The 16,351-nt window shown below is 37.6% G+C and overlaps 1 protein-coding gene across 6 annotated transcripts; it reads left to right on the top strand.

Moving 5' to 3' along the window:
- Nucleotides 1–1,706: 1,706 nt before the first annotated feature.
- Nucleotides 1,707–15,907, top strand: MTX3 (metaxin 3). 6 transcript variants are annotated; one of them, XR_493889.3, is made up of 10 exons: nt 1,716–1,811; nt 2,305–2,374; nt 2,734–2,810; nt 3,727–3,819; nt 4,314–4,496; nt 4,643–4,719; nt 5,872–6,029; nt 7,317–7,405; nt 8,894–9,095; nt 12,126–15,907. XR_493889.3 is itself a non-coding variant. In XM_007976540.3 (9 exons), the coding sequence occupies exons 1-9, from the start codon at nt 1,731–1,733 to the stop codon at nt 9,002–9,004; spliced, it is 939 nt and encodes a 312-aa protein (XP_007974731.1). In that variant the 5' UTR covers nt 1,707–1,730; the 3' UTR covers nt 9,005–15,907. The 6 variants fall into 6 exon arrangements, 5 of the variants coding, with proteins under 5 accessions (XP_007974731.1, XP_007974763.1, XP_072870757.1 ...); XM_007976540.3 differs by having other exon boundaries at nt 1,707–1,811; nt 8,894–15,907; XM_073014656.1 differs by lacking the exons at nt 8,894–9,095; nt 12,126–15,907 and adding an exon at nt 6,415–6,511.
- The last annotated feature ends 444 nt before the right edge of the window (nt 15,908–16,351 follow it).

Below are 16,351 nucleotides of genomic sequence, written 5' to 3' on the forward strand. Positions count from 1 at the left end.
TTTTCTCTGCCTTGCCTTTGTCAGTCTATGGTTTGGCATTTTTAACCCTCAGAACAAGGAGGTTCCATTACAATCTAAAAGTTGAATTACTTTACTTTCTTTATACTGAAGACTCAACAGATAGTCTCCACTGATCATACAGAGTATGCATTGTCCCTTCTTTGTGTTTCTGTAGTATTTTGTTTATATTTCTAACCCTACTCGTGATTATCTGACTTGTTACACCTTGGTGTGTGTATGTCTCCTTTGTGCACTGTAAACTCCTGAGGACAGAATTCATGTTTTATATATTTCTGTATTGTTCCAGAGCCTTATGATGTCTAAGACATAGGGCCTGCTCAATAAATGTTTCAATAGTTTTAATGGTACATATGTTACACATTTTCCAGTTATAGTTATTACTAATTAATTCTCATTTCTGATATATCTCTTTTTCATTTCTGAGAACTCTTGTTTTTGAAACATGTTAAAAAGACTTTAGCAGGCTGGCACTGTAATTTAGATGACTATGTAAACAGTAAGGGAGTGCCTAGCAATTATTTGTTGAATAGTAATTTTATGAAAAGTTGCAGAGGTTTCTTTTGAGTTTTAGTTGAAGAAGACTCGACCATCTCAGTGGGATAGAGGAAAGAACTCAGAGGCATGACTGGGAGGGTATCGAAGACAGACTACTGTGCTTTCTAGAAAAAAGACCCAGCACCCAAGTTCTAACTCTGAGACCCAGTCATACATTTGGATCATAGCATTTCCAAGACCAAAATTTCCTCTTTAATAGTTTTTCTGATAAATTGTGAGGTTTAACATCAAGAAACACTTAGTCCGTGCTCATTCGGCCCACAGACATGACTAGCTACATGATTCGCGGGGCCCAGCCCAGAATAAAAATGCAGAGCCCCTTGTTCAAAACTTAAGAATTTCAAGATAGTGACTGAAGAGCATCAGCCAAATGAGGAGTCCTTTTAAGCATGGAGCCTTGTGTGGCTGCACAGGTCCCACACCTATGAAGCTAGCCCTCTTCTGTGAAAGACAAAAGGTTTGTAGCTAGGGAGAGAAGCTACAGTTCAAGTATGCACAAGGGGCTGCAGGAACCCAGAGCTCCTAACTTTGTAAAAGCATCACTGGGAATGTGAGTTAAGCTCATTTTTGAGGGAGAAGTTGCATAGGGAAGAAAGATATTCCAGATAGAAGGACCTGCACTGAAGGTGGGCAGAATTTACCTGACGTTCAGAAATACTGTAACTTTTAAGCAGGATGGTGCCAGTGAACATGAGGGTGAGAACAGACTGAGGCTGGAAAGCTAGGCAGAGGCCATATATATGGGAAAAGGGGTTGAACAATTACTGAGTGCCTCCTGTGTGCCAAGTTCTTTCCCTCCATGACATTTTAAACACCACAATCTTATAAATGCTGAGTCATCCCTATTTTACAAACAGTTAATTTAGGCATCACACAGATTTAATGTTCAAAGGGCTTGGAACACTCTAGGGATCTAATAAATATTAATATTTGAAGAATTACTGGTGGGTCTGTCTGACTTAAGGTGCAGAACTCTTACCCTTTAGGCCAAGTTGCTCCTAAGACTTCTTTCTAATCCCTCCAGTCATTCTCTCCCCCATCTCTCAAGAGCCCCCAAACTGCCCTTCTCTCCCTTCGCCACGCCCCCGCGTTTCCACGTGCCGGAAATTAGGTGGCAAATTACTTCCGGGATAGTAAAGGTCGGCCCCCGCAAGATGGCGGCCCCCTTGGAACTCAGTTGCTGGGGAGGTGGCTGGGGGCTCCCATCGGTTCACAGCGAGTCCCTGGTGGTGATGGTGAGGCCGCCTCGCGGGCCAGGGCGCGGGAAGAAGGGGCGGGGCTAGAGGCGAGAGGCTGACTTGCCCTGGTTTCCCGCTGCGCTGCGGGGTCCAGGAGGGCCGGGCCGCTGCACGCTGCATCGCCCCGGGCTCCCTCCCACCGACGAGTCCCCACCTGGCCTGTACCCCCGCCGAAGGCCGGCGGAAACGTCAAGGCTTCTCTGCTTGACTCCGAGTTTTGTCTGCCTCACAAAGCTGTCTGGGCGGCGAAGTGAAACCCCAAAGAAGGGGGCGCGCCCTCCCTACTCTGCGTCCCCAGGACCTTTTGGGGAGCAAAGTCCCCGAAAGCCGGGTGGCTGGCGCCCGCGTGCCTACTTGAGATCACGGGGAGGGATGCGGCCTCAATATCAGTCGCCTTCTGCCTTTGGGGGTGGGGCTGTGAAGTAAAGCTGCTCTGCAGCTTTGCGTTACGCACTTGGTCTAAAATGTTTGATTGCAAACTCTGTTTCAGGCTTATGCCAAATTTTGTGGTGCACCCTTGAAAGTCAATGTGATAGATAACACCTGGAGAGGTTCAAGAGGTATAGTGTAAACCTTTACACTCCCCTTTCTGCACTTTTTTTTTTTCTTCTTGTATTTAAAGCTGTGAGGTATATAGCTATAATATTAAGGATTTAGTTTCTTACCGTGACCTTGGCTCTGTGTTGTTTATGATTTGATCATTCTGAGTAATACCTCAAAGTGCAAGCCAAATCACTGGAAATTATGAGAAATGAAAATGTTCTCTAGAACCGCTCTTTGTGAAACAGCAAAAAAACCAAGACAAGCTTACTCATTTTTTCCCCTCTAAATGTGCAACTGCTATAGTTTTTAGGGTATTGGAATCTCTTCAGAGGAAATCACACTGTGTCCTTGTATGTAAACTGTTTTTTGATTATAGGCGATGTACCAATTTTGACAACTGAAGACAACATGGTTTCTCAGCCAGCAAAAATACTAAACTTTTTAAGAAAACAGGTGGGTGGTTCCCTTTGAAGAAGCAGATGAGTAGATTGTTGATCCCTGCATGTCGGGCTTTTTTTTTTTTTTTTTTTTTTTTTTTTTTGCCAACTCATTAGACAATTGGAGATACCTGGGATAAGATTTAAAAACAGATTTGAGAATCACTGCTCCAAAGCATGAGTTCTGTGATTTGAAAGTCATATGAAGAGGTAGTCAATTTATATTTTAATAAACTTTGAATTTTATTGAAATTTGTATGTAAGTAGATTTAATGTAGCCATTTTCACTATTACACTTATTGATAGGATTGTCTGTTTTGTCACGTAGTTGGTACACATTTTGTGCTGAGCATGACATCTGAGTTCTCACCAACTAGCAACTATATTATTTTTAAAAAGCTGTTATAGCAGTTTTATGGAATAATGTATCTAAATGTTTTAACAGTAGAGAGTTGTGTATCCAAAATGTTTAAACATGTAAAGATTTATATAAATGCAAAAGTTATTTGTTTTGCCAATATTGTGCTTAAAAAAAATTGTGTCAATAACATTTTGAACTTTTATAAATTGGAAGGTTTTTTCTTTTTCCATGGGGAGAAACACAGCCAACTGGAACTGTTTCCTTCTTGTTAAAAATAATAGTTGCTTTTATTAAGTTTGTACTACAGGCCATGCACTGAACTAGGTCATTAACAAGCATGAAAATAATAGTAGTTAATATTATAACATTTATTGACCATATTGCGTATGTGATGCCGTGCTAAGAACTTTTATGTGCATTAAGCAATAGGTTTCACTGGATTTGTATTTCTCTTTCTCCCATTTTAATACCACATTTGCTATTTGTGAGGAAAAATATGAATCCTGATTTGATTAGTTTTACTGTTTTGGGGCTGCTCTTTGACTTCTGAGTTTTGTTTTTTTTTTAATAGAAATATAATGCTGATTATGAACTCTCAGCAAAACAAGGGGCAGATACGTTGGCTTACATTGCTCTCCTTGAAGAGAAGCTTCTCCCTGCAGTGGTGAGTGTTCTTAAATATTGCAGTATTTTAGTGGTCTAGTTGCAAATGTACATAGTCTGTTTAGAAGAAAACCAATGAGAAAAGTCTTAAGAGAAAATTTTACTTATATGTTAATCTTAATTCTTTCATATTACTGTGAAACTGGATTCTGTTAGGCATTCAACTAGTATGTGAAACAACAAAGTAAAAGAAAATGTCATGTGGGAGATGGATCTTTTTGCTGCATGTATAGAATTGGGTATAATTCATTCATTCAACAAATGTTTATTGAATACCTGCTATGTGTCAGGCCTTGTTCTGGGTGCTTGGAATATAGCAGTCAAGAAAACTCACACATTTAAAATAATCTTGTTTTATCCCGAGTCATTCTAATTGGAAAATTTGTATGAAGTCACTTCATATAAAGGTATTTATGAAAAACTCTCATGTTGATTGAGTGATCTTTCTTTTAATAAAAGAACATCCTTGTAGTGTTTTTTTCTCTCCCTTTGCAGCTTCACACATTCTGGGTTGAGAGTGACAATTACTTTACTGTGACAAAGCCATGGTTTGCTTCACAAATTCCTTTTCCTTTGAGTTTGATCCTGCCTGGAAGAATGTCTAAGGGAGCACTGAACAGGATTCTCCTGACCAGAGGACAGCCTCCGCTCTACCACCTCCGAGAAGTGGAAGCACAGGTATAGTGTGGATTATTCTGCAAGCAAGGGCCCTAGAGAGAAAGGACAAGAAAAATCGCAGACATGAGTTTATCTAGAGATGCCTTCCTCAAAAGTAGTTTTAGAGTATCTTTTCTACTTTTGAGATATAATTTCATCCTTATTAGATATACAGAGATGCCAAGGAGTGCCTAAATCTTCTATCAAACAGATTGGGAACATCTCAGTTTTTCTTTGGAGATACGTGAGTATTCCCTTAAAAATCATTTTGATATTTTGTGCACATATATTCAGTGAGCAGCTATTTAAAGCAAGTCCTCTTATCTCTCCAAAAGATGAGTTTTTCACTTAAAAAAAGAAAAGATTTAGGCCAGGTGCGGTGGCTCATGCCTGTAATCCCAGCAAGGCAAAGGTGGGCAGATCACCTGAGGCCAGAAGTTCAAGACCAGCCTGCCCAATATGGCGAAACCCCATCTCTACTAAAAATACAAAAAATTAGGTGGGTGTGGTGGTGGGTACCTGTAATCCCAGCTACTTGGGGGCTGAGGCAGGAGAATCGCTTGAACCTGGGAGGCGGAGGTTGCAGTGAGCTGAGATCATGCCACTGCATTCCAGGCTGGGTGACAAGAGCGAAACTCTGTGTCAAAAAACAAAACAAAACAAACAAAAAAATTTAATGGGCTTTTATTATAGGAAACTTTTTCTACCAGTGATAATCTAACATTGACTTAGTAGGCTGCATATGTGACTTTAAAACATCTAAGACTGTTCCCACTCTGCTTCCCGTCTATTTAACATTTGTGAGTGAAAAGGAATCTATAATGACAATTTCATTTTCTTCTAAATAGTTAGAGTCTAAGCTACTCAATGAGTAAAACCTTAGTTGCATCATTTTTATAAACTAAAATGGATAGTAAACCTTTTAAGAGACTATATTGTGTAATTCAGAATTGAGAATTTTGAAAAAAAATTAAACACCATCCCAAGTTAATATTTTCTTATATGCTTTAAAAAATCCTTAATTTAATATTTTCTTTTATTTATTTATTTTTATTATTATTTTTGAGATGGAGTCTCACTCTTGTTGCCCAGGCTAGAGTGCAGTGGCATGATCTTGGCTCATTGCAACCTCCGCCTCCTGGGTTCAAGCAAGTCTCCTGCCTCAACCTCCCAAGTAGCTGGGTTTACAAGTCCTTGCCACTACGCACGGCTTTTTTGTATTTTTAGTAAAGACAGGGTTTCACCATGTTGGTCAGGCCTATCTCAAACTCCTGACCTCAAGTGATCTGCCCGCCTTCATCTCCCAAAGTGCTGGGATTACAGGCATTGAGCCACTGCACCCGGCCTTTAGTTAATATTGTCTTATGTGCTTAAAAAATCCTTAATTTATTTCTAGGCCTTCTACCTTGGATGCCTATGTTTTTGGTTTTCTTGCACCTCTTTACAAAGTACGGTTTCCTAAAGTTCAGCTACAAGAACATCTGAAACAGCTCTCCAACCTCTGTCGCTTTTGTGATGACATCCTGAGCAGTTATTTTAGGCTTAGTCTTGGAGGTAAGCCGGCTCTTCTTCAGCTAATACTTGTTTGCTTATTCTCCTATGTATGTATAAGCAAAATCCACTACTTATTTTAATTGTAAAAGTTTGTGTATTGTCTTTAAATAGTGGTTTATAACACTTCAAGGATTTATATTTTTCTGACTTCATTTTTATTCTCACATTAGTTTTTATTTAAATAGAGAAATAGATATTTGCCTTTTATCTATTCCTCTGGATTTTTACATTTCTTGCTTCTTGTTCTTTAAATATTACCCCTTTGAAGTGGGTCATGTTCTTCTAAAAGGTTAAAACCACAGGTTTTAAGTCTTTGCTGAAAAAGAGTATTTATCCTAATGCAAATGGACAATTACTTTAAATGATTCTTACCTGCTGCTTCTAGCATTTTCCTGCATGAACAGAAATCAGCAGCAGATTGATTTTGGTGAGGTACACTCCCATGATTCCACTACTTGAAAACTGATTGCATCAGAATGGAGGTATAGTAAATAGAGGGCACCTGTTACTTAGGATGTGCTTCATTGAGAGAGTGGGGCCTTGTGCTTAAGTGATTCAGATACTACATTTCTATTGGGAGGGTTGGCTGAAATTGTCCTTTTAAGAAACAGGTTATAAAGATAGCTGGCTTAGGTGGACAGTTTATTATTTTATGGTGGGTTATGTGTTCTGTATACAGGAAGGGGTTAGTAGTTTGGGAGTCATGAAATTAAGTAATGTTCAACCTTGTTAACTTGGGAGCAGTGGTTAGCAAACCTGATTATTTGACAGATAAAAAATCTTGGGTCCTATTCCAGACTTACTAAATTAGAATCTTTTAGGCCTCAATCCTAGGAATTTGTATGTTTAAGTTCTTCTAAATACTTTGGATGTCTGGTGGGCAACTTTTTGGGAGTTACTGCCTTGGAAAACTATCCAGATAGTTGTGACCAAAGACCTATATGAAATGGGGCAAGAAAGGAATGGCTTAAACATGAGAAGGAAATGACGACTACTGTGCCTTTTTTTTTTTTTTTTTAATACTAATTATTGTGGCCAATTGCAGAACACTTGGTTAGCATTGTCTACTTAGTGGACAAATTTTCGTCCGTTTTGCTCAGGGTTTAGTTTTGGAGCATTCAAATCCCTCTCTTCGCCTTTAAACCCAGAATGGTTTTCCTCTTTGCCTTTTTTGGGGAGGGTGGGGCACTGGACAGGGTGGGTAGACTCAAAATTCTTTCAATCTAAATAGCTTTAAAGGCTTTAAAAATTTCCTGTCTTTCTCTGATTTCTGTCCTGGCTTCTTAGGCATCTCTCCAGCTGGACAAGAAACGGTAGATGCAAATCTTCAGAAACTCACACAACTTGTAAATAAGGAATCCAACTTGATTGAAAAGGTCAAGTCTACTTCAATCATTTTATCATAGCTTAGTATTTTCCTTTCTGTAGCTAATATTGTCATTTGAGTCACATATTAACTGTACCCTTTTAGTTTTTTTTAGAGAGTTTATTTTTCAGAAAACTGTTTAAATATACTTTCACTAAAGTTGTATGTAACATAGTGTTTTGAAGCCAGTAGTGGCCTGATTGGGGAAAGATCAGATAAGAGTATTGGGTTTATTTTTGCCGCACAATTAGAACCCTTTAAGCTAGGAAATCCAAAAGATTTGCTTTAAAAAAACAAAGCAAAAACACTTCTTGCTTGCATGTCTGCCTCTCTGTCTCTTAAGTTAATGTTTCTTAAGATTGTAAGCACCGGGCTTATCCTTTCTTATTAACAGCACCGTAATGTTCTTTTCTTCTTTCCACATGAAAGTTTTATTTTTTCTCCTTCTTGTTCTTCTCTGCTGTAGATACAGTGTATAGTTTTTCACCAGTGTATATATTTTGCCACTTGGGGTGTTCTTTTCACGAGAGAAACATTGAGGAACTGGGTAGGGGAGAGAGCCAACAAAGGGAATTTCAAGAGCGATTCTAGTAGGAAAAATACAGAGGTTACATATTTTTTCCCCAGTAACTGATAAGCTTGCTGGTTTTTTTTTTTTTTCCTGATACAAATAGTAATACTTACTATTTTACAAACTCATAGGGCAGTGAAGCCTGAGGCCTGATGATACTGGCTAACAGTTTTTGAGGTCCAGCACTGCTATTTCAGCTTGATGTGGGTTACCTCATTTAGAACTGATCCAGTGTTTAGAAAACCACTGGATTAGATTTAAAGAATTTATCTTTCTTTTTGCCTAATGTCCTAGCTTCCTTTGGTCTACATACTCTCAGCTTTAAAAAGCTGGTCTTTTTTGATTGGAATACAGGTCATTTTCATTGAGGCAAAGAAGTATAGTTGAAAGTATAATAGTTTTGGAATCAGAAGACCTGGGTTCAAGTTTCAGCTCTCATACTAGCTTGTGACGTGGGGCAAATCACTTAACCTTACAGGGTCTCGTTTTGCTTATCTGTACAACAGGGAAGGTCTGTGTCTGCATTTTCTTCATAGTGTATTGAGAAGATCAAATAAGATATTGTACGTGAACATAGTTTGCAAACTGGCGCTTAGTGTAACAGTACCGCTTTTACACTTACTATCAGAAGATCTCTTTAAGTTACGCTATGGTTGAGTTCAGTAGAATATTTATTTTTTGGAATTACTGTAATTCTGTGAAGCTATCAGGAATGAGCCACATTGCTGTTTACAGAAACTGAGTCAGCTGGTATTTGAGGTATGACATTTAGAATTCTTGAGATTATTTGTAAGAAAAAGGTTTCTCTAGCAGCCCAGGAAACATATGGTTCTGTCCTCTTCTAGGCTATAGTTTGGATGGGGAGGCCACAGTCCACATAAGTGGTGCCACAGCATTAGTCAGATGTATCTTTTGTACTTTCTACAGATGGATGACAATCTTCGCCAAAGCCCTCAGCTTCCTCCTCGGAAACTGCCAACACTTAAATTGACTCCAGCAGAAGAAGAAAATAATTCCTTCCAACGGCTTTCACCCTGACAGTAGTCATGGTTTGTGGCCAAAGTCAAATGATCGTTGCAGTAATCTCTTACACCAAGTGTGTGAAGGCAAAAAGAAGATACCATAATAGGTATTAAGGAAGACTGTAAACCAAAAGGAACTTTCTATAACATCTATTTTTATTACTATTATTATTATTAGGAAGCTTGTATTCTAGCTTGGCACTGCGTTTTTAATAACATCAAAGAGAATGCTAATTGAACTTGGGTGGGGGGAGGAAAAACACATCGTACTGTATACAAAAAACTGCCTTTATCATGGCAGATTTTTGCCTTTGGTTCATAGGTTGCTGACCAAAAGCTACAATTCTGTTCTGAATGTGCACTCCTAATTTATTTGAGTTAATTTATTCAATTTATTAACTTAGTTTTCTTAGACCAGGCTGAATACCTAATATGTGGCTCTTTGGCTGAGGCTTTTTACTTCTGTTTAGAAATTTGATGCCTATTTTAGGAACCAGAAAAAGATAATTGCTTCAGTAGAAGAGACCATATTTAGCTTTAAAAAGTGATGAGGAACGTGCTTTTTAATTATGCTCTCATAAGTCTAATCTTTTGGGGGTTTAGTAGCACATAGATAAATATTAAAGGTGGTTACATATAATAACATCTGATAATACTCATTTCAGTATAACATTGGTCTTTGCTGATGTGTTCGATATAGGTTAGGAAGGGTTCTTTTAGTTTAGTTGGGCGAATGTGGCAGTTTTAGACCTATGTCTTTGTAGTACATCTTTAGTTGTATTTCTTGTATTAATTCCAGAAGAAGTGAATGTACTGGTCATCGTTACTATGCTAGGCTGTAAAATCTTACTGAAATTGCCCTCTTGTTAGATACTACTCAGGAGGAGCCCATGGCCAGGGTAGTAGAAATACTTACTGTGCATCTGGTTCAAGTTTTTTATGCTTGGCTCAGGCTAATATTCTTTCATAAGATGCATATCATGTAGTCAGAAGCTTTCTGACAACCAATTATTTTCCATATGTTTCACTTACAGTCAAAGAATACAAAGGAACAATCAGAAATAGCAGCTTTTAACAAATATTTTCTATTTATTGGTTGCTGAACTGTTAAGGGATTTGCTGTGTGGTAATTTTACTTATAATAGAAACTTGCTTATTTTAGTGGTTGAGGTGCTTCTGTTGTCCTAAAACCACTTCTGAGGTTTTCAAAATGTAGAACCATGTTTTTGATTAGTGTCTTAAAAGATTATTGTGGTGCTCAGCAAACCTTATCAAGTCCTGTAGGAACCCATATGTTAAGAAAACAAGCTTTGTAGTCAAAAGACTCATCTGATTTGAACTGAGTGGAGCTCAGCTGTGTTTGACCCACATCCTCCCAATTTGTTCTGTATTTAGGTAGTTATTTATACAGGAGTCTTCAAGTCATTGTAAATATTTTTTCTTGAAAGTTTTAACTAAATGAGAAATAAGGTAGTCTTCAAAATCTTGGTCATCTGTTTGGATGTATTTAGGGAAAGTACCTCATGAGTTGCACATTACTTCTACAACAGGGTGTGTGTGTGTGTGTGTGTGTGTGTGTGTGTGTGTGTGTGTGTGTATTAGGCATCTTCAAAGGCAGATTAGTAGATTCCAGCAGTCTAAAATCTGATTCCAGCAGTCTGAAATCTAAATATTTTGTATTGGAAATCATGACTGTGAGACTTTATTGTCCTCTGGGATGGATGTATATTGGAGAAGGGTGATTAGCACATTCATCAGACATCTGTTTATGCTTTGGTCAAGGCCAGTCATTTTTAATTATGATTTATATCAGACCCTTCAAAAAGTATTTGAAATATATTACAGTTATAACATACATAACATGTATATTACAAGCATATTACAAGTAAAACAGGACAATTATAATTTAAAAATTTTAAATTTTAAAGAATTAAAAACTTTAAAAATTTAAATTAAAAAAATTAAAAATTTGCAGAACAGTATCAACACTGACAGATTCTAAAATTAAGTGAAATTTAACTCCAAGTTTCTCCATGGGCAAAGTCAAAAGGTAATGCTAGGTTATGTCAATTTTTCTTTCAATAAAATTGCTAGTGTCCATTAGGAAAAAAAATGTGTTTAAAGTTTTACAGGAACGTGGAGCTCATGTTCTTCTGATATGTAGACTTTGATAAAGAAGCATACTGTAATGTTTCATAAACTGAAATTTTAATCAAAAGAGGTCATTTTGGAATAACAAGTATTTATCTTTTTTAGTAGAGGGAATGACTGTCAATATGATTTATTTGCTTTTGTGTCATTCCTACTTCGAACTGCCGTAGGCCTTACATTCTCACTATAGTCCATAATGCTTCCAGATCACCTTTCCTAAGATGCAACATGCGATTTTAGTGAGAGTTTGTATGTTGGGTTACTTAGTTGAGCTATTTGTGTATAAGCAGATGAGTTGACAGGAAGCTGTAACTGAGCACAAAGTACTTTAGGGACCAATCATACATATAGGAAGCTCTTAGAAAAGAACTTTTTTTTTTTTTGAGACAGAGTTTCGCTCTTGTTGCCCAGGCTGGAGTGCAGTGGTGCGATCTCGGCTCACTGCAACCTCCGCCTCCTGGGTTCAAGCAAGTCTCCTGTCTCAGCCTAAGTAGCTGGGATTACAGGTGTGTGCCACCACACCCAGCGAATTTTGTTTTTTTTTTTTTTTAGTAGAGACGGGGTTTCACCATGTTGGTCAGGCAGGTCTCGAACTCCAGACCTCAAGTGATCCACCACCTCAGCCTCCCAAAGTGCTGGGATTACAGGCATGAGCCACTGCGCCTGGCCAAAAAAGAACATTTTGTCAGTGTGAACAGAGCACAGAACATTTTTTCAGACTGAACAGACTGCTAGACCAGCCTGTTTTAGATAAAGTTTGAGTTCATTGGGATAAATGGTCCCAATCTTAAACAGAATACTGTGATCCAATGCCTTTTGGAAGTGATGGTGGAGGATAATATGATTAAAGGGAACATGCATGTGTTTATTTTTGTGGGTAGTATATGATTAGAAAAACTGGTCAGATAATTCCCATAAGATGAAGATCTTCCATGAACAAACTGCCATCAATCATCCATCAGACTGAATTTTTTTTTTTTTTTAAGGAACACTAAAGAAGCTGTAAAGAACATTGAAGGTGGTCATTCCTTCAAAACTGAGTTTTGACCACACAAAAGGTGGGCATTAACAAACCAAATTTCAACTTAAGTCTGTATTATTTTGGGGGTGCTGCAAGACTGGAGATTTTATAAAAGCAAGCATTTTTATTTCTGTTTATAATTCGTATTCATTCAATATTGCTAGATATATTAATGTGAAGGAATGGGGAACCTTATTTCAATCAAAGCTAAAATTTTCGGAACTCTGTAAAAATGGAAAAACACCATTGAAAGAGGCAGAAATAGGTAACGGAGATAGTATCTGAGAAAACCTGTTGGTTAAGGCAGTGATAAAAGTAGTATTTGAACTTGGTAGTGCTTCCTTACAACCTCCTCCAAAAATATGCATTTACTAGGCTTGTTACATTTTTTTGACAGTTTTTCATCAACTGTCAAAAACTTTAACCCTTTTAAAACCTAGATATAAATGCTTACATGTAAAGACAGGAAGCTAAGCAATGGGTACCTGGAATCTCTCTGAACTATTTTTATAACTTCTTGTGAGTCTAAGTATTTCAAAATAAAAGTGGTTTTAAAGTAAATTCATAGATTAAATGTATCATTATCTATATAAACTATGATTTAAAGCTTTAATTTTCCAAACATAGTATTCAACTTAGTTGAATAAATATATGATAGAAGTTAAATATAATTTTTATTTCATTCTTAAGAAAAACTCATGTTTGTAACAAATGATTTTATCTAAAGATCTATTTTGCCTTACCAGAAAAGAAAAAAACAACCTAAAACCAAAAACTCCTTTTCCCTAGGATGTCAAAAATGCTGTGACTTAAAATATCTAATTATATTTTTTTCTTTCTATGGTAGCGGGGTTTATTTCTGAGGATAAAATATTTTGAAAAAGTTCTGTCCCTTGACGTGATAGTTCTCCCGTGCCTTGTACTTGTTCTCTCTACTTGTTCTCTCTCCAGATGCACAGTTTCACAAGATGCTCACCTTTAACGAAGAAGGTGTAGCTTTTCGTTTTAAGCTGTAATTGTCTTTGTCTTGATTTGGCTATTTTTATAACAAATCCTGAGCAACAGAGATAATTTGGGTGGTAATGATAGTCTTTTGTGTATGTTCTTGATGTTAAATGTGTTTTGCTGCCATTCAACTTTGTGGAATTTATATTTACTTTTCAGTGTTTTCATATTGCTTAACCAGATTTTAAAGAAATTTTGTTGTTAGTTATGTGAAGTCAAAGGTCAGTAGGTCAGTAATCCCATTATCCTCAAACTTGAAGTTTCATTAGATGTTCAAAATGCTAATTTTCACAGAGATATGAGGATAAATTTGTTTTAGTTTTGTTTTGGCTCCCAGACTCTTGTTGGGGTATAGTGTTTGCTAGGAGCCCAGGTTACCTGCCCTGGACTTAAATTGTGATTGAAGTGGAGAGGTACTCTAGGAGTTTAAAAAGACACAAAATTATTTTTTTCCAGACTAGTTAATTCTGATAAGAATTAACATTCTTGAACAAAGGTATCAGAAAGGGTATCTCGAGTTGAAAGTTTGTGACTAGAAAGGGAAATGTGATAGAAGATTATTCAGAACAAAATAGACAAAATAACAAGAGACAGGAAAATAAGTCTCTATCCTTATTAATCATTTGAAATTATGCTATAATATTTTTTAAAAATCACCTTTTTGGTTCTGGGTGAAGCAGTTCCTAACAGAGTGTTTTGTCAGAATATACTGTTAGGTGAATAGAGGGTTCTGTGGCCAAGTAAGTTTGGGAAATAGTGGGTTAGACAAAGTTGAGTTACTGTTGGCCTTTCAGACCTTTGATATGCTAATATGCATTTTAAATCGCCAAGAAGCACCTCTATTTTATACATCATTTCCCTAATTTATTTTAATACGGATTTTTTTGTTTTTGTTTTCTTGAGATGGAGTCTTGCTCTTGTCGCTCAGGCTGGAGTGCAGTGGTGCAATTTCGGCTCAGTACAACTTCCGCCTCCCAGGTTCAGGCGATTCTCCTGCCTCAGCCTCCCAAGTAACTGGGATTACAGGCGCCTGCCACCACGCCCAGCTAATTTTTGTATTTTTAGTAGAGATGGGGTTTCACCATGTTGACCAGGCTGATTTTGAACTCCTGATCTCAGGTGATTCTGCCTGCCTCACCCTCCCAAAGTGCTGGAATTACAGGCATGAGCCACTGCCCCCCGCCGGATTTTTTTTAAAGTAGGTATCTTGTGGGATTTATGTTCTGAGAGATACACCTAAGGAAATGCTCCCCTACGGTGTTTTTGCTAGTTTATACTCATTGTAAAGTTTCTTATCGTTGGGTGCCCCTCTAGCCAGTGGTAGTAAAATGGGAAGAGACAGGTCAAGACTTCCTTGGACCATGGTATTGAGAGGGGGATGGCTGTCGGCATAGATACCTTGGTTATTTAGGCATTTGTGAGGGAGGCCCCTGGCTATTCCAGCCCCTTTCCTTAGAATCCTAGTTGGCCAGGAGCAGCTGTACAGGTGTCTGAACTGGTGGTTTGAGGACTACCCAGTTCCTAAGCATCCATGAGGCAGAGGGAACCAACTTGTATTTCCAGAACACCTTTACAAACCTTTTCTGGCTGTGCTTTGAAAGTGCCGCAAAGGATGTTTATGACATTAAAGTCACATACAAGCTAGTATGATACATACGTCATAGAAAGGTTATAGTTGCTTCAGTGACAGAGCAAAGGAAGTTTAATATTTTCAAGTTTTGTTCATTACTGAAGACAGTCTAAGGTTCATAGTTTTCACTAAGTTCTAAGCAGATTCTGTATCCTAAAACATTTAAACGTCACTAGGCCTGCAAGTTCGAGAGAGTTAGCTAAATATGTTTGATATCACTTCAGAGTCTAAAACCAGATTACTAATCATGTGTAAGGAAGCATTTTGTGTGTCTTTGCAATGTATACAATTGCATTATTTGGAACACCGTTTTGAGTGTGTATTTGAGAGAAAGCTCGCCTGTGGGTTTTGAGTTGTGGTGTAATGGGGAACATGTAGCCACATGAAAGGCCGTTGGATCTTTGTTCTGATTCTTCAGTCTTCTCGCAAATTCAGAGAAATGTCTTTTAATCATTTCGTTTACATATCCCAGATCCTTGGAAATCATGAAAAATAACTTGCCAGAGTTTGCATCAGCCCTCAATAAGTTATGAACCATAGAGAAGGTCATGGGGCCCTTCGTTCTTTGGACTGTTGGCTACTTCTGCAGTTCTGGCTTCCTTCTCTCTAGGAGGAGTCGTGTACTCAAGCTTTTAAGTTAAATACATAAAAATGAGTTTTATTTCTCTTCTGACTTGATTTTTAATTTTATGAAATGGGAGATGTTTTTCCATTTTTCTATTCATTTTGAAGTGGGAGTTTGAGGTGTTTGTAATGTCACGTTATTGTTCTGAAAGATTGACAGTAAAAAAGACAAGTAATATATGTATGTAGTATGCATATTAGTTTTGTCCCATCAAGCCTATCTTTGAATGGCAAACATTTTTAAAACATCTGTTCTAGTTGCACAACTACTCTAGCTTCATTATAAAGTAAACAATCTTAAAGTAAGCAATGTTGGCCATAATTTCAATATTCTAGCCTTGCCGAGTGTGAATATATTTTACTCAGAGACTGTATAAATACACTAAAGTGGTGATGGTGATCAATATTGTAAAGAATTTATTCTGATAAATGAGAAACTGGATATAATGTCAAAATAGCTATTTTCTCAATAAAAATCTCAAATCTGACTGCTTATTAATTCTTGATTTAATGTTATTTATTCTTTGAGGTAAATCTTTTCATCGGGAAGAATTTTTTGGTGGTTGAATGTAGTTGTTCATGGCTGGGACTGAGCTATAGACATAGTGGGTTTTTTAAAAATGTCCTTTTTTTTTTTTTTTTGAGACAGTTTTGCTGTTATCACCCAGGCTGGAGTGCAATTGTGCGATCTCAGCTCACTGCAGCCTCCGCCACCCAGGTTCAAGCAATTCTGCCTTAGTCTCCCAAGTAGCTGGGATTACAGGCACCTGCCACCATACCTGGCTAATTTTTTTTTTTTTTTTTTTTTTAGGTGTTTCACCATGTTGGCCAGGCTGGTCTTGAACTCCTGACCTCAGGTGATCCACTCGTCTCAGTCTCCCAAAGTGCTGGGATTACAGGCGTGAGCCACTGTGCCTGGCCAAAAAATGTCC

The sequence above is a fragment of the Chlorocebus sabaeus genome, chromosome 4 (genome assembly GCF_047675955.1).
Source record: "Chlorocebus sabaeus isolate Y175 chromosome 4, mChlSab1.0.hap1, whole genome shotgun sequence".
Classification (NCBI taxonomy): Eukaryota; Metazoa; Chordata; class Mammalia; order Primates; family Cercopithecidae; genus Chlorocebus; species Chlorocebus sabaeus.

Bases quoted from the DNA above. Each gene is read 5' to 3' on its own strand.
- MTX3 (XM_007976540.3), top strand. From the start codon at position 1,731: ATGGCGGCCCCCTTGGAACTCAGTTGCTGGGGAGGTGGCTGGGGGCTC. The intron at 2,375-2,733 runs GTATAGTGTAAA...TTTTGATTATAG, and splicing joins CACCTGGAGAGGTTCAAGAG to GCGATGTACCAATTTTGACA. The intron at 4,720-5,871 runs GTGAGTATTCCC...ATTTATTTCTAG, and splicing joins CAGTTTTTCTTTGGAGATAC to GCCTTCTACCTTGGATGCCT.